Source organism: Mustela erminea, chromosome 14 (genome assembly GCF_009829155.1).
Source record: "Mustela erminea isolate mMusErm1 chromosome 14, mMusErm1.Pri, whole genome shotgun sequence".
NCBI classification, from domain to species: Eukaryota; Metazoa; Chordata; class Mammalia; order Carnivora; family Mustelidae; genus Mustela; species Mustela erminea.
Genome location: NC_045627.1, coordinates 33677895 through 33702643, shown reverse-complemented (window position 1 = coordinate 33702643; position 24749 = coordinate 33677895). Strand labels below are relative to the sequence as shown.

At 37.0% G+C, this 24749-nt stretch overlaps 2 protein-coding genes across 5 annotated transcripts in view; one reads left to right on the top strand and one right to left on the bottom strand.

Moving 5' to 3' along the window:
- LRRTM3 (leucine rich repeat transmembrane neuronal 3) overlaps positions 1–3396 on the bottom strand; it is a 166233-nt gene extending 162837 nt beyond the window's left edge. The window contains exons 1-2 of one of the 2 annotated variants that reach the window (XM_032312385.1): positions 2811–3396; positions 906–2437 (exon numbers count right to left, since the gene is read on the bottom strand). In XM_032312385.1, the coding sequence (XP_032168276.1) occupies positions 906–2437; positions 2811–2814 (1536 nt within the window). In that variant the 5' untranslated portion in view covers positions 2815–3396. Of the gene's footprint in view, positions 1–896; positions 2438–2810 lie in introns of both variants that reach the window. The other variant, XM_032312386.1, reaches the window with a different exon arrangement.
- Positions 1–24749, top strand: part of CTNNA3 (catenin alpha 3) — a 1797739-nt gene that overhangs the window by 766547 nt on the left and 1006443 nt on the right. The window lies entirely within an intron of this gene.

Sequence of the window (24749 nt, the reverse complement as noted above, 5' to 3'; positions counted from 1 at the left end):
TATGCAAATAGCAAGCTGCCTTCCCATTTGCAAGCCTCATCTCTGAAAACTCCCTTAGGTGAGGAACAGTGGAGAAACCTGCCTCCTCAAATTTGCTTCTTGGTTATTAAGTTAATTAATTAATTTAGGCTAAATAAAGGCTAGGAGAAATTGACAGTGTGAAACCTCTAGTATGATTTTCCAGGGATGGATTTCAGAGACAAGGCATTCAAGTCTAAAACTTTGTATTTTTACCATCTCATGTTTTTCACTTGTTTATTTGCAGCATTTTAACCCTTCAGCACTGTTCCCTGGGCTCGCTTTCCTGTAATTCAAACAGCTCTGGAAAATTGCCTGTGGTGCTTCTTTAACCCAGCACCATCTTTTGATAATTTCCTGCAATTTTCTTTTTAAGCTAGACCGTGTTTTAAGGCTCTGTGTCTAAATGTTTCTGTAATCAAGCATTCTCCTAGAATCAGTTTGAGCTCCCAGTACCTGGGTTCATTCACTTTTTTCTTGATTTGCCAAAATGAACAGCAACCCTTCTAGAACTATAGATGTGGTCCTACCAGAAGAGAAATAACAGCAGCTGTGGGGGATTACTTATGGGAAAGTGAGTTTTATCTTAAAACAAGTGAGATATTAATGCAATCAGTTAAGACTCTTATACAATAGGCATTATATTAAACCAGAGTTTGAGCTTTGCATTGATTGTGGTATTTAAATTTCAATGGACTGATTATGTAGGAGAGGAAAATGACCAGTATTATGAATGTGCTGAAACGGACAGGGAAGGACCTTGCCTGCAAAGTGAGAGGGAGAGGGAATGGGAGGGGGCATCACGTTCCCTTTATAGTCACCAGAGTTCAATAAAGCACCACTTATTTCCCAGCTTTTAAGAGCGCTTTTATCACAACGGTTCATACCTCACACTCCCTGGAGCCTGATTTGTTATAGGTGCAGGGTCCCGTCCCATTCAGCAGCATCTCGCTGGTCTCCGTGTTGGTGGGTTTATAATCTACATAAAATTCCTGGGTGCTGGGAGTCATTTGCTTTAGGGACTGTCTTTTCTTTTTCCTGTGCCTTCGCATGAGGGAGCGCTGCTGTAGCTGCTTCATGCTCGCAGGGTACCGCTTCCATGACACGTAGATAACGAGCAGGATGACGAGCACGGACAGGAAAAGGGCCACGCTCCCTGCGATGATTTTATGGAAAGAGATGTGCTCGGTGTCAGCATCGGTCTCGGGGCCGGGCTCCGTGGCTCCCACCGTGGGGGGCAGAGGGGGCTTGCTCTCATGCTTCGGCCGGGGAAGCTTAGGCTTAAATGTCGGCTTGGGGAGAGCCCTGGCCAGATCAAACCTCTCCGTGGTACTTTTGCCACAGATGCTGTAGTTCTTCACGGCATCGATCACGTTTACTCCTTGCAGCTCTTTGGGACTGGCACAGATAATTGTATTCTCCCTCAGACCTTTAAAACTTTTCAGCCAGTTTACCAGGGAACAGATATTTCTGCTGCATTCCCATATATTCCCGGCAAGACTGATGTCATTGAGAGATATCCAAGAATCCAAAATCTCTTGACCAATAAATGTAAGCTTATTGGAATCCAGGTTGAGGCGCTGCAGATTTGGGACACACTGGAAAACACTAGGTCCACTAAAAGCTTCAATCTCATTGCCTGATAAATCAAGCCTTTGTAATGAGCTCCAGGTCCAGGACATGGTCTGTCCTATGACACTGATTTTATTCCACTGCAAGTAAAGGTTCTGAAGGCTCACCAACCTTGGAAAAAGGGCCAGGTTGAGCTTAGAAAATTGATTGTGCTCCAGGTGAAGTTCTTTGAGTCTGATCATGCCAGCAAAGACATTCCTGGCTAAACTTCGGATCCGGTTATATCCCAGGTCCAAAAGTTCCAGATTGCGGCAGTCTTGGAATATTCGCACGGGGATGGTTCTCAGGGAGTTAGACCGTAGATGTAAACTCAGCAGCTTCCGCAAGCCCCGAAACTGTTCAGATCCCAGAGAATGCAGCTGATTATAGGACAGATCCAAGTTCCGTAAATTTGTCACAGGTCTGAAGGTATTGTTGAGAAAATAGGAGATTCTGTTGGAACTCAGAATCAACTCTTTGAGTCTGCGTATTCCATTAAAAGCATTCTCATCAATATTGCTGATATGATTATGGTCAAGGTACAGCCAGGTGAGCTGGTTGAGCCCTTTAAATTGATTATACTTAAGTTTTTGTAGGCTGTTATAGCGAAGGGACAAACCTAAGCAACCAGCAGATATACTTGAGGGTATCTCCTGTAATTTCTGAGATTCACAATATACCATTTTGCCTTCACACCTACAGCCCTTAGGGCATCCTCGTTCGGCAGAAGAAAGCATTGTCAGTAAGACAGTGGGGGCTATAACCAGTGCTACAGCTGATCCGCTCAGTAGCCTAATTACATTGAAACCTGGAAATAAAAACAACTTAGAAAAGTTATCCCCCCAAAAAGGAATTCATTTATTTTTAACCAAGCAAAAATAGACATGTATTTTCTTTTTTTAAAAAAAAAATTAAATCTAGATAAACAACATTTAATACCAAATATCACCTCCTTGACATTTAAAGAGAATTGTCTTTAGGTTTTTTTTTTTTTTCTAAATAGTTAAGCAAAGAAACGTGTCCACTAAGCAATTGAATTTATAGTATTAAGCACAGAAAGGTAATCTCTAAAATATTTAAGGCAGAATTACAACACAAACTAGAGGGTTTTGTTTTTGTTTTTTGTCTTTTTTTTTTTTTTTTTTTTTTAAGAAGGAAAGAAGAAAAATGACAAAACATACCCATCCTTTGTATTGTTCAAAGGTCGTCCTTAGGTCTTTTGCTTTGGCTTAAGGGGCCACTTGCATGACAGCCCCTGTCAGCTGCACTGTGAGTCAGGGCTCGCTGACACCCAGGAAGAAAAATTGGACCCCTTGGGAGATGGACCGATTTTGGAACATTATTCTTTGCCAGCCACGCAGAACACTCCAAGAACAAATAAATTCCAGCACCGCATTTGTAGCAAAACATCAAAAAAATCTTCCTAGGTAATAGGATCTTCATGGATATTACGTTTTTGCATCTTTACAGGTTTGTTTTTTTTTTTGTGGGGGGGGACGTTAAAAAAAAAAAAAAACTGGCTTCTACAATTTCTTCTTATCGGAAAGCATGATGTATTCCTCCAGGCAACGTGGGGCTACCTGAGCTGCCACATCTGTATTCCATAGCCCAGCATTTCTGGTGGTGAGCACCCACTTCAGCCACAAAGCTGCGTTGGAGCCCAGGAGGCAGGAGAGCCCCGTACCGCACACACGCTCAGCTCACTTCTGCAGACTGTCATTCTGAAAGCTGCTCGGACTGTTGCTTTGGTTTCAGTGAATGCAGTCTTATGTAAAGCTGCCCCCAGTGGTGAAGAACATTATGGGCATGTGCAGAAATGTCTCTCTTTTATCTTGCAAATGAGCAGGCTCTCTGCTGGAAAATGAATGATTCTTTTGGGTGGCTCAATGGGAACTGAATGGTCACCGTAATCAATAACTAGCAACATTTTCTGTAATTTCCAAGTCTTGTTTTACAATTTGGCAATGTCTTTATTGTCTGCGTCCACTTAATCGCTAAACATGTACTGCCTAGAGTTTTTTCTGGAGCTTGACATTAAGTTCACAGACCGAATGTCAATTTTTCTTAACCCCAACGTAGGCTTTGGACTGAAATTTATAAAATGACTTATTGAGCTTTTCACAGAGAAGCATTAACTGCCTGCCCATTTGACCTCTTGGAGTCACAGTGATTATATTACGGAAGGTGTCTCAGGATGCTAAGATAGATGATACATTTTGGAATAGTGGGGATAACTAATGACATATAAATTGATGTGTCCAATAGCTTTTCTGGTTTTCTACAAAAGACATAATTGGCTTAATGGCTTATGGCTTGGTTTGTTGTTTTGGTTCTGTCATTTGTTTTTAATTAGAAGAGAAATAAACCATTTTTAGTGCGAGTGGAAGAATCAAGAGATCATTTGGTTCAGTTTATTGATGCGGCTGCTATTTATTGCACTAATAATATTTATTGAGCACTTCCTAAGTGTTTTAAATGAGCAATCTTGTTTTATCTTTAAACAATATTATGATGTACGTCCCTTTATAAGTTTCATTTTAAAGATGAGGAAACTGAGGCTTGGCAAGGTAACTTGACATTCATGCAGCAAGTAAATGGCAGAGCTGAGATGCAAATCCATCTCTCTCTTTCGCTTGGACCTCTAACCACTAGATGGTCTTCAGCAACAGTGTTATCTTCATCTGAAAGTGAGTCAAGTGAAAATTAGCCTGATTAGGACATTGAATCAAGGAAGTTGTAATATCAGTCAATCAGTTAATCAATCTTGCTTCCTAGGTTTGTATAAACTTTGGTATGATTCTTTGAAAGAAGTATTATAAAAACTAATAAGAAGCAGTTTAGTCTAGTGATTAAGAGCATGGATTTTTGAACCTAGGATTAAATCCTGGCTACATACAAATTGTCAGCTATGTAAACTTGAATAGGTTACTTATCTTCTCTATGCCTCATTTTCTCTTCTACAAAATAGGTATGGTAACAAAAAACATTTCATAGAGGGTTTGAGAATTGTCAACTTAATATCTGTAAAGTATTTCGAATAGTGTGTAGCACATAATAAATGTGTGTTAGCTGTTATTTGAATATCAACTTTAATGTATTTGCTGTCATTGCTTATTGTTTAGTATTGAATATTGACTGTACCAACTATCATTAACTCACAAAGAGCCTTTTCAACGAACATTTTTATGTTATTCACAATGGATTTCTAGGATTCACTCAGTCTTACCTTCTTTTAATAAGAGAGCTTTTTAAATCTCTATCATCTCAGTTTTATCTTTAAAATGAATCTTTTGGTTCTATGGCCCATAACTAGTAATTAATGTTTAATTCTTTCTTCCTAAAGCAGAATATGGTAACATCTGTCCCATAGAGAAAATCATTTTGTTTAAAGATAAATAGTGCACCTTAAAAGTTTGCCTTGTCAGTCTTTGTCAGGTGAATTGGCTGTGGAATGCCCCAGAGAGCTTTCACATTCTCTAAGGATGAGAAGTTGGGTAGTTGTTAGTCATGACAATCAAAAGGGTCCCACAGAAATAGTACCATGAGAATCACCAATTCCTCTGATAGTATGCTATGAAAAGGGCAGTGGTTCCTCCCAAATTATCCTTGCTATTAATGCATGTAAAGCCTCCAGAGAGCTAGTTAAACATAAATTTCTCAGTCTTTCCCTCAAGACTCTGATTCGTGGGATGGTAGAGGCTGCACTTATCAACAGACTGATGGACAAGTAATTTTAAGAAATGCACTTTAAGGAAGTGATTAAAAATAACAAATTTTCTTCTAGTTGGAAGAGAGGATATGAAAGTTTATGATATTGTGATGTAGGTTCCATGAGGACAAAGATAGTGTTTTGTCTACTTCAGTTTCTGTAATACCTAGAAGAGAACTTGACACATAATAGATGCTGTTATTGAATAAATACATTTTTATCATAAGTACATTTGGTGGGGAACAAAGTGGTTATGTAATACTAGTCTTGTGCACATGAGATTGATCTCTGCAGTGTTCCTGAGCCAATGATATTGGATACAATTTTGAAGGAAGTGTTCTTAAATAAAGTGTGTAAAAGGCAAGAAACTAGAAAATGGCAACATTTAGGTCAGCAAGTGATCTCTACCTTTTATGTAAACATCTCATCTTGATAGTTAAATCATAAATTTCATAAGAAGAGTAAATATACTTTTGAATATTTCCTTTGACATGTTACAACTTTAATCATCTAACATCCCAAATGGGACTTGGCAACTTGTATCTATTAAAAAGTACTAGAGGAAATCATATTTATAATGTCTATCTCATATCTCTATTGCTTGAGAACCTCTGATTTTTCTCCTTACTCTCCTTGCTTCTTCATGGAAAATAGATTTTGAGATGTCTGTTTTGCCTAACAGCTGCTGAGGGCTACTCTACCATGGTTGGAGACCCCGTCAATTTCATGCTGCTTCTTTATCCTTCATTCCCTGGTGGCAAGAACACAGATGAGCCCACTGAAAATGTAATTCTCTCACTCTGCTTTTCCTGGGAGAAATCTTGGATTATTTATGGTGAATCACATTCTTTTCTGTGTTTCACACCTTGTTCTTAGGTTTCAGTCATTTTTCTGATACCTTGGCTTCTGACCTCTTCTTGCTCCATAGATCCGACTCCATCCTCACCTTCACAGTCAGTCTCGTGAATGATATTTCCTCTCAACATGAATCATTGGTTTCTTCCTCAATAGTAATGTATAGCCATTCTTGGACTGGGTCTGACTCCAGGGATTCTGTGTGGCCCCGACCTTGGCACTAGCCCTTAAGCTGGCATCACCACCAGATCTGTCTGGGGTCAGTGTAATGAAGTGCCTGAAGCAGGGAGACCATTCATAGGGCTAGTAGAAAAACCCAAAAATAAAATAATACAATTCAAAGCAGACTGAATACTTGAGACTGCAGAAATTAGCTCAAAGACATAGTCTTTTCCTTTCAAATGAAAGAAAAAAATAAAAAAACATTTATCTCCTAAAATATTTTAGCAGTCTCTTGTTGTACTTTTAAAAAGTTTATCCTCCTTTTACTTGTTGACTATAGCAAGAAGATTAGTTCTGATTTGCCTTTCAATAGAACCAAAATTATACTGCATTATGTGTTTAAATTCTTTTGCACTTACCACCACATACAGAACAAACCATAAACTACCTGACAAGTTAAATCATCCCAATGAAACTATGGCCTTAATGATTTATACAATTATAAAATGTAGTCATGCATCTAAAGCCTTTTAAAAACTGTACGTATAGTACTTCAAATAGCTGTGCATATTTTGCTTCAATTAGGTAAACAAATTCTAAGTGTATATTGCTCAACTTGTGTCCACTATGAAATTGAATTGCCAAAAAAACTTAGGAAATCAGGGCCTAAGGAAGATGTACTGATATATTAACAGTAGGTTGGCCTCAGGGATTTCATTCATTTAACAAATACATTGTTTGGGTACCTGCTATGTACTAGGTACTGTTCCAGACACTTGGAATATGTCAGTGTACAAAACAAAGATCTAAGCTTATATTCTAAAGGGGAGACATGGACAGACACCCCCACCCACATAAATAGTATATTTTTAGGTAGTAGGTACCATAGAGAAAAGAAAATTGAGAATAGGGAAGATTGAGAGTGTAAGAGGTGAGGTAAATTGTAATTTGAATTTTTTAAAAGTTTTTATTTAAATTCCAGTTAGTTGACATACACTGTAATATTAGTTTCAGGTATAGAATTTAGTGAATCAATACTTACGTGAAACTCCCTATGCTCAACAGAAGTGCATTCCTTATCCCCATCACCTATTTAACCCATCCCCTCCACCCCCCTCCCCTCTGGTAACCATCAGTTTGTACTCTATAGTTAAGAGTCTGTTTCTTGTAATATTAAATGTTGGGATGGTTAGGGCCACTAAGAAAGTGGCTTGAGCAAAACCTGGAAGGAGATGAGGTTGTTAACCTTAAATATATAAAGGGACTGGCTAGTCTGAAGGCCCTCAATTGGGAAATCATATGTACAATGAATTGCAAACGGACCAATCTGTTTAGACTATAGAGACCTAGAGTAGAGGAATTAAAGATGAATTCAGAGAGGTATTAGGTACTGGGTCACGGAGGGCTTCATATGCCATTGTAAAAATTTTGGCTTTCTTCTGGAGAAAACTGGGGACCAACTCAATATTTTGTGCAAACTAAAGATATGATCAAGTTACCTATTGAAAGGATAAGTCACACTCTCTTATAGGAATAAACTCAAAATTAAGTTTGATTTATAAATATATTATGTAATATATATTATATTATATAAATAAGAATAAAAGCAGGGAGATCAATAAGGCCTTTGTACCGATCCAGGAGAGAGATGATGGTAACTTGGGCCATCACTTGAAAGTGATAAGAATTGGTTAGTTTTTGGATATATGTTTAGGTAAAACCAACATGAGTTTTCTAATGGATTAGGAGTGGAGGTATGAGATAAAGAAATCAAAGATGATTCCTATTTTATAAATTGAGCAACTAGAGGGATGGTGAAGCTATTAGCTGCTTCTTTGGGTCAAGTTTTGAGAATAGGATCAACAATTCTCCAGAGTAATTTATAAATAAACGTTGGAAACACCAAAAAAAGAGTCAGCACATTTGAGTTAACTTTAAATTTGGCTATCACTTCTCTTCAATTTTGTGAGACTCTAATTTTTGAAAACATCTTGATATTAGCTCCCATCATCTAAGGTATTTCAAAATACAAAGGACCATGATGTATTTTAAAATATTTTATGAAATGTTTAGCAAAATTAGCCCCTGAACAACAGCAACACGGATTTTTATTCAGATAACCTAGACAAAGACAATGTCTTTGCATATGGCTTTGGAAGGCAACAGAACCAAAAGATTTGGTGAAAACTGAAAATTACATAAAGATCAGATTTGGGACCATTTGGACTAAGTATACTAGAAAATAAATTCAGTGCATCCAAAATGCCCTTCTAAAATAATTTAGAGAATGATATATGTTTTTTACTGTGTATGTCAATTAACATTTGGAATTTGGAACTAATTCTGGCTAAACTTCTCAGGGTTTCAGTTGCTTATCTGCAAAATGGGACACATAATACCTCTGTTATGAATTTCTAAGGCTTTTGTATAGGATCAATTTCCATAATTTATGGGTAAATACTTTGGAGACTATAAAGTTGTATAAAATGTTTCTGGAATCAGAGTACCTATGAGAAAATGAATTTTCTTTAATTCTGTCTAGGGTCTCTGGTCATGCGCATATACTGCAACAAACATCTATCAAGGACACTAATAAGACCAAGAGTGGAGTCAGGCTTTACCAATAAATAAAAAAAATTCTTCAGTATTATCTTTCTACTACACTTTTAATATCACAACCATTTATTATACAGCATACATTTTTGACATTCTGTATTCTACCTCACAAAGTGCTTTCACCAGTATATGCATTTTTGGGGAAGATTTATTTATTTGAGAAAGAGAGAGAATGAGCAGTGGGGAGGGATATAGGGAGAGCAAGCAAGGGAGAAGCAGAGTTCCCATTGAGCAGAAAGCCAGCTGTGGGGCTCCATCCCAGGACCCCAGGATCGTGGCCTGAGCCCAAGGCAGACCTTAACCAACTGAGCCACCCAGGTGCCCCAATTGATCTAGATATTGTAAAAAGCCTAACCTTTTTGATGAAATACCCTATCATGTGGTAGAGTTGTCCGAATGCTAACAGAGTTCCCTACAGCTATGAATAGGAGTTTCTTTATTTCTAGCTCTTAGAATACACATATGCACTTATACATTTGTAATTATATCCTGATCTTTCATAAGAGCATTAACATGTCTCTGAAATAACCTTAGTTTCCATCTGCTTGCTTCAAGGGCTCTATTAAAAACCGTGTTTGGTCACATATGGTTATGAGTGAGCATCCTTGACTTAAATAAATGGATAAAGAAAGTTCCAGATCTGACCATTAAAGTGGTCTCTCAATGTGTTTCTGAAATGAAGCAAATTCAAAATGAGTGAGACATTAGAGGGTTATCTAGCACATGTCCTCTCCCTCACTTGAAGGTACATTTATATTGTAACACCAATCCATATTTTTTTTCTACCTTTTTTAAAAAAATTAACATATAATGTATTATTTGCCCAAGAGGTACAGGTCTGTGAATTGTCAGGCTTACACACTCCCAGGACTCACCATAGCACATACTCTCCCCACTGTCCATAACCCAACCACCCTCTCCCTCCCCCACTTCCCCCGGCAACCCTGTTTGTTTTGTGAGATTAAGAGTTTCTTATAGTTTGTCTCCCTCCTGATCCAATCTTATTTCATTTTTTCCCTTCCCTACCCTCCAAACCTCCCACTTTGCCTCTCAAATTCCTCATATCAGGGAGATCATAGGATAATTGTCTTTCTCTGATTGACTTATTTCGCTCAGCATAATACCCTCTAGTTCCATCCATGTCATTGCAAATGGCAAGATTTCATTTCTTTTGATGGCTGCATAGTATTCCATTGTGTGTGTGTGTGTGTGTGTGTGTGTGTGTACACATATATATGATGTGTGTATATATATATCACATCTTCTTATTCATCTGTTGATGGACATCTAGGTTCTTTCCACAGTTTGGCTATTGTGGACATTGCTGCTATAAACATTTGGGTACACGTGTCCCTTCGGATCACTACCTTTGTATTTTTAGGGTAAATACCCAGTAGTGTGATTGCTAGGTTGTAGGGTAGCTCTATTTTCAACTTTTTGAGGATCCTCCATGCTGTTTTCCAAAGTGGCTACACCAGCTTGCATTCCCACCAACAGTGTAGGAAGGTTCCCCTTTCTCCACATCCTCAACAGCATCTGTCATTTCCTGACTTGTTAATTTAAGCTGTTCTGACTGGTGTGAGATGGTATCTCATTGTGGTTTTGATTTGTATTTCCCTGATGCCGAGTGATGTGGAGCACTTTTTCATGAGTCTGTTGGCCATGTGGATATCTTCTTGCAGAAATGTCTGTTTATGTCCTGGCCCTTTTCTTGATTAGATTATTTGTTCTTTGGTGTTGAGTTTGATAAGTTCTTTATAGATTTGGATACTAGACCTTTATTTGATATGTCATTTGCAAATATCTTCTCTCATTCTGTTGTTGTCTTTGGGTTTTGTTGACTGTTTCCTTTGCTGTGAAAAAGCTTTTGATCTTGATGAAGTCCCAATAATTCAATTTTGCCCTTGCTTCCCTTGCCTTGGGCGATGTTTCTAGGAAGAAGTTGCTGCGGCTGAGGTCGAAGAATTTGCTGCCTCTGTTCTCCTCAAGGATTTTTATGGATTCCTATCTCACATTGGGGTTTTTCATCCATTTTAAGTCTATTTTGTGTGTGTGTGTTGTAAGGAAATGGTCTGGTTTCATTTTTCTGTATGTGGCTGTCCAATTATACCAATACCATTTTTTGAAGAGACTGTCTTTTTTTCCATTGGACATTCTTTCCTGCTTTGTCAAAGACTAATTGATCATAGATTTGAGGGTCTATTTCTGGGCTCTCTATTCCATTCCATTGATCTATATGTCTGTTTTTGTGCCAGTACCATACTGTCTTAATGATGACACCATTGTAATAGAGCTTAAAGTCCAGAGTTGTGATTCCACCAACTTTGGATTTCTTTTTCAACATTCCTCTGGCTATATGATGTCTTTTCTGGTTCCATATAAATTTTAGGATTATTTTTTCCGTTTCTTTGAAAAGAAGTTGATGGTATTTTGATAGGGATTGCATTAAACGTGTAGATTGCTTTAGGTAGCATAGACATTTTTACAATATTTGTTCTCCCAGTCAATGAGCATGGAATGTTTTTCCATTTCTTTCTGTCTTCCTCAGTTTCTTTCCTGAGTACTTTATAGTTTTCTGAGTAGAGATTCTTTGCCTCCTTGGTTAGGTTTATTTCTAGGTATCTTACAGTTTTGAGTGCAATTGTAAATGGGATTGACTCCTTAATTTCTCTTTCTTCTGTCTTGTTGGTGGTGTATATAAATACTATACAGCTCCTAGTTTCATTGATTTGTTCTACTAGTTTTTTTGGTTTCTATTTCATTGATTTCTCCTCTGAACTTTATTATTTCTCTTCTCCTGCTGGGTTTAGGCTTTATTTGCTGTTCTTTCTTCAGCTCCTTTAGGTGTAGGGTTAGGTTGAGACCTTTCTTGTTTCTTGTATAGTTACATATTTTCCTCTCAGGACTGCCTTTGCTGTGTCCCACAGATTTTGAACTATTGTGTTTTCATTATCATTCATTTCCATGAATTTTTTTAATTCTTCTTTAATTTTCTGGTTGACCCATTCATTCTTTAGTAGGATGCTCTTTAGCCTTCATGTATTTGGGTTCTTTCCAACTTTCCTCTTGTGATTGAATTCTAGCTTCACAGCATTGTGGTCTGAAAATATACAGGGAATGATCCTAGTCTTTTGGTACTGGTTGAGACCTGATTTGTGACCCAGGATGTGATCTATTCTGGAGAATATTCTGTGTGCACTAGAGAATAATGTGTATTCTGTTGCTTTGGGATGGAATGCTCTGAATACATGTGTGATGTCCATCTGGTCCACTGTGCCATTTAAGGCCTTTATTTCCTTGTTGATCTTTTGCTTGGATGATCTGTTCATTTCAGTGAAGGGAGTAGTTGAAGTCCCCTACTATTATTGTATTATTGTCGATGTGTTTCTTTGATTTTTTTTATTAATTGGTTCATACAGTTGGCTGTTCTCACGTTAGGGACATAGATATTTAAAATTGTTAGATCTTCCTGTTGGACAGACCCTTTGAGTATGATATAGTGTCCCTCCTCATGTCTTATTATAATCTTTGGCTTAATATCTAATTTGTTTGATATAAGGATTACCACCCCAGGTTTTTTTTGTTTGTTTGTTTTGTTTTGTTTTGTTTATGTCCATTAGCATGGTCACTTGTTTTCTACCCACTCGCTTTAAATCTGGAAGTGTCTTTGGGTCTAAAATAAGTTTCTTGTAGATAGCATATTGATGGGTCTTGTTTTCTAATCCATTCTGATACCCTCTGTCTTTTGATTGGGGCATTTAGCCCATTTACATTCAGGGTAACTATTGAAAGGTATGAATTTAGTGCCATTGTATTGCCTGAAAGGTGATTGTTACTGTGTATTATCTCTGTTCCTTTCTGGTCTATGTCACATTTAGGCTCTCTCTTTGCTTAGAGGACCCCTTTCAATATTTCCTGTAGGGCTGGTTTGGGGTTTACAAATTCTTTAGTTTTGTTTGTCCTGAAAGCTTTTAATCTCTCCTTCTATTTTCAGTGACAGCCTAGCTGGATATAGTATTCTTGGCTGCATGTTTTTCTCATTTAGTGCTCTGAATATATCATGCCAGTTCTTTCTGGCCTGCCAGGTCTTTGTGGATAAGTCTGCTGCCAATCTAATATTTTTACCATTGTATGTTACAGACTTCCTGTCCTGGGCTGCTTTCAGGATTTTCTCTTTGTTACTAAGACTTGTAAGTTTTACTATTAGATGACAGGGTATGGACATATTTTTATTGATTTTGAGGGGGATTCTCTGTGCCTTCTGGATTTTGATGCTTGTTCCCTTTGCTGTATTAGGGAAATTATCTATTATAATTTGCTCCAATATACCATCTGCCCCTCTCTCTCCTTCTTCTTTCTGGAATCCCACTTATTCTAATATTGTTTTGTCTTATGGTATCACTAATCTCTCTACTTCTCCTCTCGTGGACCAGTAGTTGTTTGTCTCTCTTTTGCTCAGCTTCTTTATTCTCCATCATTTGGTCTTCTATATCACTAATTCTCTCTTCTGTTTCATTTTTCTTAGGAGTAAGAGCCTTCATTTTTTTTTTTTTTTTTTACACCTCATCAATAGCTTTTTTGATTTCAGCTTGGTTAGATTTTAGTTCTTTTATTTCTCCAGAAAGGGCTTTTATTTCTCCAGACAGGTTTCTCTAATATCTTTCATGCCTTTTTGGAGCCCAGTTAGCACCTTGAGAATCGTCATTTTGAAGTCTAGATCTGACATATTACCCATGTCTGTATTGATTAGGCCTGGCCTTTGGTACTGCCTCTTGTTCTTTTTTTTTTTTTTTTGTGGTGAGTTTTTCCACCTTGTCGTTTTATCCAGATAAGAATATATGAATGAGAGAATAAAATACTGAAAAGGTGGCAAAGATCCCAGAAAAATATATACTCACCAAATTAGAAGAGACCCCAAATTGAATTTTTAAAAATTAAAAAAGTATATATAATAGACTGGTGAATAGTACAGAGCCACTCACTTGATATTGGGTGTATTTTGGTCTCTTAGAAGAAAGTACCTCTCACTAAAATAAGGGTAAACATGATGAAGGGATGGAATATGACTGTAAGGATGAAAATTTAAAATAAAATTCTAAAAAAGGAATTGATAAGATAAGTTGGTTGGAAAAAGAAAGGAGGGGAAAAAAAGGGTTGTTGGGAAGAGAATGTGCTCAGGCTGGAGACTTGGACAAAGCCCTGTGTTAGATTTAGGGTATATTTTGATCTATTAGAAGAAATTGTATCCCAAAATTTTTTAGAATAAGAAAACCCTTTATGTATACAAAAAATAAGGTTAAATACAATGAAGGATAAAATATGAATATAATAATGAAGGTTTATAAATATTTTTTAGAAAGGTATTGTTAAAATAAACTAGTTAAAAAATGTTAAAATAAGAAAGAGGAAAAGTTAAAAAAATTAGAGTAAGAAAAAAATAAAATTAGAAAAATTAATTAACTTTGCAAGACTAAAGAATTGTGGGGAGAAAGCCATGAATTCCATACTTTGCTTTCCCCTGCTCTGTAATTCCACTGTTCTCCTTGATTGTGAGCTTGGCCTTAGCTGGATGTTCTTGCTGATCTTCTGGGGAGGGGCCTGTTGTAGTGATTCTCAAATGTCTATGCCCAAGGCAGAATTGTGCTGCCCTTGCCAGGGGCCGGGCTGAGTAATCTGCTTGGGTTAGCTGTCAGGAGCTTTTGTTCCCTCCCTTTCCAGTAGAGGTCTGGAGGACGGGAATGTAAATGGTGGCCTCAGTCTCCAGCCTGGAAGAGCCAAGAGCTGGGGGCCCCAATCCTCAGTGCACCCTCAGGGAAAAGTGCTCAATCACTCCCGTCTCCCTGGTCTCTGGCCGCATTCCGAGCTCACCTGGCCTGTGACCGAGCACCTCCGTCTCTGGCACACAGCCCCATTTGGAGTTTCCAAACCCAGCAGATGCCTGCCTACAGAGAAGGAAGGTGAGTCTCCCCGGATCTGCCACTTGTGGGGTCCCTGCTCAAAAAGCTATGGCCTGAATGTGCTGCAGATCACAGTTTAAGGTAACCCTGAGGTGAGAGCTCACTCCTTGGCTCCATCTCTATAGCCAGTTTCCCTGCTCTGATACCTGTGAGCTCTGCTACACTCAGACACCCCCAATCCTTCTTGACCCCATGGGACCTGAGACTACATTGTCCCTGCGAGGGCTCCACCCCCACTTGCCCTCTGGAGTGATGTCCCTCAGTGGAGCAGACTTTAAAAGTTTGAATTTTGTGCTCCGTTGCTTGGCCCCTCCCCCTGCTGTCTATATTCCCATCGCTTTAGATTCACTTCTCCGCACATCTACCTTTCAGAAAGTGGTCGATTTTCTGAAAGAATTGCTGCTCTTCTTCTATCTCCTGTTGGGTTTGTCGGTGTTTGGAATGGTTTCATAAATATCTTAGCTGAACTCCTGTGACCTGATATTATCTCACTCTGCTATTCCTCCATCATCTTGACTCCTACCACACCAGTCCATATTTTCAGGTTTCATTGCATTACTCACCTTACTTTCTTCAGAGGTAGCCCTAAGCTAAATTTGGGAATAGGGAAAAATAACAGACTCTTAAAGAATAACACTTAGTGGAAGACTTCTGAAAACTAAGAAGACTACATGGTTTTGAGGAAATTTTTTTTTCCATTTTTTCAGTGGAAATTTTAAAACATACACAAAAGTAGAGGAACTAGTATAATAAACCTCAACTTCAACAATTATCAATATTTTGCTAACTTTTTTTCATCTATCCCTGCCCCTTTTTTCACACACACACACATACACACACACACGCACGCACACCCTTTTTTTTCTTGGAGTATGTTAAAAACATATCTCAGAAATCATGGCACTTTACCCATATACCCATATATATTTAGTATGCAATTCTAACCAATAGGGACTTTTAGTTTAACCATCTAACATTATTGCACCTAACAAAAAAAATAAGTTCATAAAATTGCTTTGTAGTCAAGATTTAAGCAAAGCACAGATATTGCATTTTTTTCATGTTTCTGAAATCCCTTTAATTTTTCAAGGCCATTAATTTGTTGAGAGATACCACGTCATTTGGGCTTCATCTTGTTTCATGCTCTGCATTGGTTAATTGCTTCCCTTTGTGTCAGTGTCATTTAACTTGCAAGGAGTAAGTTTTAATAACACCTATGTTGATCAAGTATCCATTTATTAATTTAAGCAGGATATCTAGCTCCAACGGATACATACAACATCTATTTACTTTCAGTAGGAAATCTATGGCTTCCCAAACTTTTCAGTAAATTGAGACTTAGAAGTTAGAAAAAGAAATGTATATCTATTTTGTGGTATTTATACTGTCAAGAAATTCAGTAATGGGTCAAATGACAAGTTTGGGAATAGGAATTAATATTAAGGTGTCACAAGTCTATGTTGGTTTAATCTTCGTATTTACTAGTATTTCTATTCATACTTCCATCACACTTGCCCATAGTCAGCAAAAACAATTATTTGATGTTCCTTGCTAAACAAACCTAATTTTTGTTTTGATGTTGAGGTATTCTAACAAATGCTCAAAAAATTCCTATCAAGAGAATAAAAATCAAAAGTCACTTATAGTCATTGATATTAAGAAAAATCAGTATTCTAGCTTTTCATTTAGAAAAAATTCCACGAAGGAATTTGTAAGAATGTAAGGCACACTGTAAAATTTATAGTCCTGTGTATATATTCCCAAATTTCTTATAATTTCTTACAGTAAAACGAAAGAGTTTTAGAGTAACTATAAACATCTCTTAACCAAATTTTCACCTTAATATTTGATGTTCTACTTTGCATGTATGGCTGTGTTTTGAATATAAAGCTAGTATTGTTTAAATGCTATCATAATAAACATTTTGCTATATTTGCTTCATATATATTCTGATGTAACAAGAATTTTTAAAGACAAAAAATTCTGTTCTGACCCATTTAGGTTGTTTGACAGAATACCATAGACTGGATGGTTTTTAAATAACAGAAATTTATTTCTCACAGTTCTGGAGTCTGGGAAGTCCAAGGTCAATAAGCCAGCAGTTTCTACGTCTGTTGAGGGGCTGCTTCCTGGTTCATAGGGATGCCCTCTTTTCTTTATAACCTCACATGACATAAGGAGAAAGGTATCTCTCAGGGGCCTCTTTTGTAAGGGCATTTATCTCTTCTTGAGGGCTCACCCTTTATGACCTAATCACCTCCCCAAAGCCCCACCTCCAAATACTATCACACTGGAGATTAGGTTTCAACATATGAATGTGGAGGGGGCACACAAACATTCAGTCTATAGCATTTTCTATTTTCTATTTTATTTTTAAAGCATGGTATATAATACTTCCCATTGAGTACACTAGTTTGTTTTAAAATCTTCCTTCTTGAAAATATATCAGCATTAAGGATTAATTTAATTAAGCATTAAATTCCCCAGCCACCAGGTGGGGAAAAATAATAGAAATCTGGATTTGGATTAAAAACCATAATGTCCTACTGGTTAGTTTTATTTTTGTTTTTGAAACAGTGAGTCTGATATTTTTTATTTAATGCTATAGACCTAAAAGATATGAAACTTCTGAGAGAAGAGGAACGCAGCATAGGTTTGCAATATAGTGGCAGGGAATAGGAGCCTGAGTCCTTGTATTATGGTAAAATGTATCAGACTATTTGAGGACTCTTTCAAACTGGGCTGGAGAAACCTTCTGTGTATTGTCAATGATTAATCCCGATTGAAGACTTGTTCCCTTAAGAGTGTGGGGAATGCTTAGGAATCTCCTGAGACTAACAGCAGAGCCCCCATGTGGCAAAACTGTGACTCAGGCAGAAATTGACTTAGTCCCTGGAAGCAAATGCTACAGGTCCTTAATAATAGTAAAATTTTTTTATCTGTCCTGGATTGAGAATTTATTTATTCTATGAATATCTACCAAGCTCTTCTGCTGTTCTTTGTGCTGAGAATACAACAGTGAATAAGAAAAAGTGCTTACCATCAGAGGACTTGCCTTCTAGTTAATAAGATGATAAAAAATAAGCACCATAGGCACACAGAGCAATGCCAAATAGAAATAGTGGTATGAAGACAAATAACAGAGGATATGGGGTTGTGACAGTTTGATAGAAAAGTCAGAAAATCCCTTTCTTAGGACTTCAAATTTGAGAGCAAGTAGGAAGCAACTAGTGTGACTTTCTGTTCTCTCTTTGGGATTTTCATTGATCACCACCACCGTTCTTTGCCATGCCTTCAGGCAGCCACTGCTTCTGGCCCCCACCCCTCCCTTAACACACCAGCTCCACAGAAGGCATGTTCTTTTTTTTTGGAGCAAACAGCACAGCTGAAAGTTTAAACAAAATTTCAAGAAATGAAAAAAAAAAAAAAGAGAGAGAGAGAGAGAGACTTAGGAGATCACACAAAAAGAACACACAGAAATATAACTCACAATATGAATCTGACACCAAGTTGGCTTTCATAGACCCAGTTTTCTGAAGAGAGTTGACACCAGGAATATTTGCCCCATCACAAGTGATACCACCCACGCAGACACTGTTGCAATCTTCATCATGTATATTAGATCCTCACACAGCAGGCCTATGATTTGAGCAAGTTTCACACATACAATAAATTCACACACAAAATAACTTTTTTCTAAGTACCTCTTTACCTCGTAGTGATTTTCTCTCATCTCCAGTAGTTTATCCTGGATGCCTATAGTGACCCACTTCTTTCTGGATATTTTTTCCATTTAGCAACAAATGAATTCTACGATATTAACTGATAATGGGTTTAGAGTATTAGCTTTCTCAGTGTACTTGAAATTTAACAGGTCACCGGAAAATGGAAAATATTAAGGAATCATTGAGAACTGAATTTTATGTACATAGTTTGAGAAGCAAATAGGAGAAAAGACTTGTACTGAAAATATCCATATTACTTCTCCTCAGCTTCTTCAATTACTCTTTTCGGGTTCAGTGACTTTATTTTATCTACCATTTTTTCCTTATAATATTTCTGAATTTTGTTGATATTTTCATTTCTTGCTATTTTAACTGAAGATTAATATATTCTCTCTCACTTTCCTATTTCTTATTACTATAGTATTAAATAAATAGTACTTAATTAAAGATGACCATGTAAACCATGATGCTGCCAGATTAAATGGTGTCCTGGATTATGTCCCCATTCTCATTCAACCTTTTATTTTCCTTGCATTTAAGAATCGTCCCTATTTTCTCTCTCTCCCTGTCTTTCAAATTTGCTTAGATTTTGCCCATATATAGTGCGAGTTGTTATTCCCAATATTTTAAAAGATTTTTCAAGTGTTTAATTTTTCCAAATAGTTCTTTCAGATAAAGCCTTCCTTCCTTTGCAGCACTCTGTTTCTCAAATATCTAATATGAGCTGTATCTCATTATGGCTGTTAACCTAGTATTCCCCTTCTCCATTCTCCCCTTTCCTGGATCCCATATATTAATTTTCTTAGTTTACCACTGATTTTGTTGAGATGCATTTGATATAAAAATTCTGTGTCTGAATTTTTTAGTTTATCCTAACTGATTAGTAAATTGGATGTATATATCACAATTGGAAATCATTTTGCCTCAGAATCTTTTAGCCATTGGTTTACTATCTTCTCATACCCACTCTTGCCATTGAGAACCAGGTTCTATTCTGATTCCTAATCCTTTGTGCATAATCTTTGGAAGATTTTGTGATACTTTATTTTCTCTGGTATTTGGAAATTATACAAGGGTGTACTTTGATTTGGGGCTTTCATCATTCATTGTGCTGAGTATTCAATAGACCTTTTAAATCCAGCAACTTGTGTCCTTTGGTTATGTAAAAATTTATTTTTGTCTTTTATTTTAATTATCGGTCCCCATTTTCTTTGTTCTCTCTCTCTTATTCTGGAACTTTCATTGGACAGATTTTGGATTTCCTGGATTGATTCTTTGTTGTTGCATTTTTTCTACAATTTTTCCATCTCTTTATATTCTTGTCTTACTTTCAAGAGATTTCCTCAGCTTTATGTTACAATACTTTATCTATTTATTAAAAATTTAGAACAGGTGTCAGCAAATTATGGCACAGCCAAATCTAACAATGATGCTGTTAGGTCAAATGGTGCAAATAAGTTAAACTTTTGTAATTCCTTGAGTTATTCATGCTCACCCATTTATGTATTATCTATGAATGCTTTCATTTATTAATGGCAAAGTTTAGAGACTTCAAATCCTGTAACCCTACAGTATTTGCCATGTATCTCTTTATTAAAAAAAGTTGGCTGATCCTCTACCTCCCCCAATTTAGGTGATCATATTTGTTATCTATAGGAGCTCTTTTTTGGTTTTCTTTTTCTCCTTCTTCATTGTATACTGTTTTATTTCTATAAATGTGATATCTTTCTGTTTTTTGGTTTGTTTTTTTTTTTATTTAGATTTTATTTATTTATTTGTCAGAGATAGAGAGCACAAGGGGGGGAGGGGCAGACAGAGCAGGCAGAGGGAGAAGCAGGCTTCCCACTGAAAAGGAAGCCCAATGTGGGGCTCCATCTGGGACCCTGAGATCATGACCTGAGCAGAAGGCAGATGGTTAACCAACTGAGCTACCCAGGCATCCCTGTGATATCTCTTTTTCACTCTAAGATATTATACAGAGTCTTTTGGTACTATATTTTTGGTGAAATGTCACTATTTCCTCTGAGGTATTTAGTTTGTTTTGGTCCCTTTTATGCTGGAAGCTTTATTCAGATGTTAAGTTTCTCATGTTCTTATTCAGATTGAGTGAAGCACTAAAAGCTGAGAGAAAGTTCCTTGTGAATGGGTAGGGTTTTGGCTATGCACTTTTGTGGGACTAAGATTTAAAAAAGAACTTGCTTTTTCACTGAGGAATCTTCAGATACATGAATATAGATACTTTCCCATGGAGTTCCCCAACCTCCTTCACTGTAGCTGGGCTACCAGTGTTTTGGGGACAAAGCAGGAGAAGGATGCTGAGGTCCCCAAGTTCATTATGTACATTCTCATTTAATTTTCCTGTTTTCAATCCCAAACTTCAGTGCTTTGCCTCATATACTTTGATCTAGCTTCTCATGTTTGGGTTTACAGAAAAAAAATTTTTTTTTTCTCTGCTGGAAGAAATGAGTAGTAAGTAGTGCCCTAATCTGCTCAGGCTGACTCTATAACAGATATCATAGACAGGATGGCTCACACAACAGAAATAGTTTTGAAGGGTGGAAGTCTGAGATCAAGGTGTCAGCATGTTTGGACTCTTGGTGAGGTTTCTCCTCCTGGTTTGCAGATGGACACATACTTGCTGTATTCTCACACAGTGGAGAGAGATCATCTCTCTTGTGTCTCTTCTTTTTTTATTTTTTAAAGATTTATTTATTTGACAGAGAGAGACATAGGGAGAGAGGGAACACAAGCAGAGGGAGTGGGAGAGGGAGAAGCAGGTTTACTGCAGAGCAGGGAGCCGGAAGTAGAACTCTATCCCAGGGCCCTGGGATCCTGACCTGAGACAAAGGCAGGCGCCCAATGACTGAACACCCAGATGCCCCTCTTGTGTCTCTTCTGATAAGAGCACTAACCCCATTCATGAAAATTTCACCTTCATGACCTAATTCCCTCCCTTTGGGGAAGGAATTACCAACCTCCAAATACCATTATTTTGGGTATTACTGCTTTAACATACGAATTTATGGTGGGAGGCAGGGGGAACACAAACATTTGGTCCACAGCAGATTGTTTCTTGATTTCTTGGGGTGAAGATAGGGATCTGGCACTCTTCATGGATACTTTAAACCAGTCCCCATATTTTTAGTGACCCCACTTTCTGAAGCCTCTGAAGACTTTGTTGTACAACATAGTATCCCCTTTAGGAAGCACTTAGGTGTAGCTTTCTTGACTCTACTTATTTATAATATAGTCTTTGTTTTACAAAACTTTGTAGAAATCATTCATCCATTCTTATCTCCCTTTTATCCTCATTTGTTTCTTTTGTCATTACATGAATTTTAAGGGGAAAGGGGCAAAAAAGTACGTAACGTCATGTTTCAGATATAAATTTCTTATGACAGATTACAGGCATGGCAGGTGATGATGGGGGTGTGGGAATGTTTCTTCGAAAGAATGAGTTTATAATTTTATAATGAAACAAAGAGATTTACATAAAATACTTTGAACTGAGTATATATGACTTTTTTGTGTCAAAATTTTGGTTTTGATGATCAATTATACTTTAGAATGACTTTTCAAACTAAAAAAAACTAAAAAAAATATATTTTGATCTTTTCAAATGTATGTTTGTGACTTATTAGTAAAGAATTAAAAAAAACTTGAAATTGATATATATGTATATGGTGTGGGTAGAGTGCTGTGTGTGTGTGTGTGTGTGTGTGTGTGCTTATATTTCTAGGAAGTAGAACTTTACAAATAAATATAATATTTCAAATGGCAACTATTTATTTATGAGTTTTGTGCTTCTTTTTTTTTTCATTTTTTATTTTTTATAAACATATATTTTTATCCCCAGGGGTACAGGTCTGTGAATCACCAGGTTTACACACTTCACAGCACTCACCAAAGCACATACCCTCTCCAATGTCCATAATCCCACCCCCTTCTCCCAAACCCCCTCCCCCCCAGCAACCCTCAGTTTGTTTTGTGAGATTAAGAGTCACTTATGGTTTGTCTCCCTCCCAATCCCATCTTGTTTCATTTATTCTTCTCCTACCCACTTAAGCCCCCATGTTGCATCACCACTTCCTCATATCAGGGAGATCATATGATAGTTGTCTTTCTCTGCTTGACTTATTTCGCTAAGCATGATACGCTCTAGTTCCATCCATGTTGTCGCAAATGGCAAGATTTCATTTCTTTTGATGGCTGCATAGTATTCCATTGTGTATATATACCACATCTTCTTGATCCATTCTTCTGTTGATGGACATCTAGGTTCTGATAGCGCAGTGTGTGCATTTATTCAAAAACTAGTAATAGGTATCATACCGTTATATAAATTGTTCCCTCTATTCATTGGCTGTATTCAAGACCAGAGTTTTTCTTAAAGGAAACAGCCTACATTAATTCTGTCTTTTTTCTCCTTATGGTATTAGTTAAAATCATGAAAATATTTTTGATTTGGTATATATACCTTTCGATCTTGGGATTTTCCTTCTAAGGTACTCTAGGTTTCTCTCTGGAGAAATGAAAATAATTAAACATGTCATCACATGTTTAGGCCATTAGTCCTAACTGTTAAGCTTTGTAGGTTTTCTGTGGATACTTTCTAAAGGCCTGAGAGGTTTTGTATAATTTCAAGTGGCTTATAAGCTTTACAAGTTAAACTTGGAAAATATTATAGTAATACCAAGTAATAATGATATAAAGGATTAAAGAATCATAAATTGGAAAGACTTTTGAGATGATTTTGTTAAACCACATTTTACATATCGGAAAACTGAAACCCAGAGAGATGAAGTGACTGGCTTTCTTCATATATGATATGGATATAGGAACTTTGTGTGCAACCTAGTTCCTTTGACTTTACCAATCCGAAGTCTTTATACCATGTGAGAAATAAATGTTTATAGATTGCTTTTTTCCCTAGCCTCAGATACATTTATCCAGACCAACTAAAACTTAAAATCTGTTTTGTTAGATGGAAATGAAATATGTCATGAACTATTATTTAAGTTTATTTTCTTTCCATTATAAAAGTAATATATATGAATTATAAAACACAAGAACCATGCTCTTACCATCCAAAGGCAATCCCTATTAGTATTTTGGCAACTATACATATTTTTGTTAACTTGAATTGAATATATAACATTCCTTGAAACGGGCAAAACAATTATTTTAAATTCCTTCTACCACTGGAAATTTAGTTTATGGACAATCTTTATTGATGTCGAATAGTTCAGATTCACCTTCCTTCATGTCACTGAAATGCAAATTATTGGCTCTGAAAAAGAAATAAATAGCTAGTATTCTAATGCACATTGTCTCTCTCCTATATGGCTAATACAATCTTTTAAATAGCAAGTTATCCCATGCCAGGGGTAAGATAAGGAGAAAAGAATTTTTGCTTCCTTCTTTTTGAGATTTGATGAGTCTTTGGTGGAATGGCCTGAAGGTCAATTCCAGAGTGGTTTGACTCTCTCCTTAAAACACTACCACTGATTTGGTTATGTTACTGTTCTGCTTAAATCCTTCGAATAGCTCACTGTCACTTCCGGTCAAACAGCAGATTCACCCTTATGACACACAAGATTCTAATTTGATTCATTTTATTAGATAAAGTCAAATAATCAGCTGTCAAGAAGAGCAAGAACCTTATTGGAAAGGGAAGTAGCTTCATTTCAGTGCCCGCACTTTGCTGTTTGCCATGTGCATCACCTCTCTTGTGTTCCCCTCTGTTCCACCCTCAAGCTCTAGCTTATTCGTAATGTTTGCTTCCTGTGGAGTTGGCTTGCCATAATATCTTCAATGCTGTCAGGCTACTTCATGACTCCTTCAGCATCATTCCAATTCAGCTAATTTTTCCAATCCTTTCTGTTTAAAATTTTAGAGAGAACAGGTTGATACTTTTGTACGGTGACAACCCATAGATTGGGATCTGTCTTATGAGCTGCTTGTTTTTAAATAAAGTAATCACCCTGAGTCTAATAAGATGTGACAGAGGGTCGGTCCAGGGTTATTGTGAAGTTGGCAGGGCCATATTGTATGAGTCTTGGTAGGTGCTTCAGGTGAGGCTAATTGTAGCTGTAA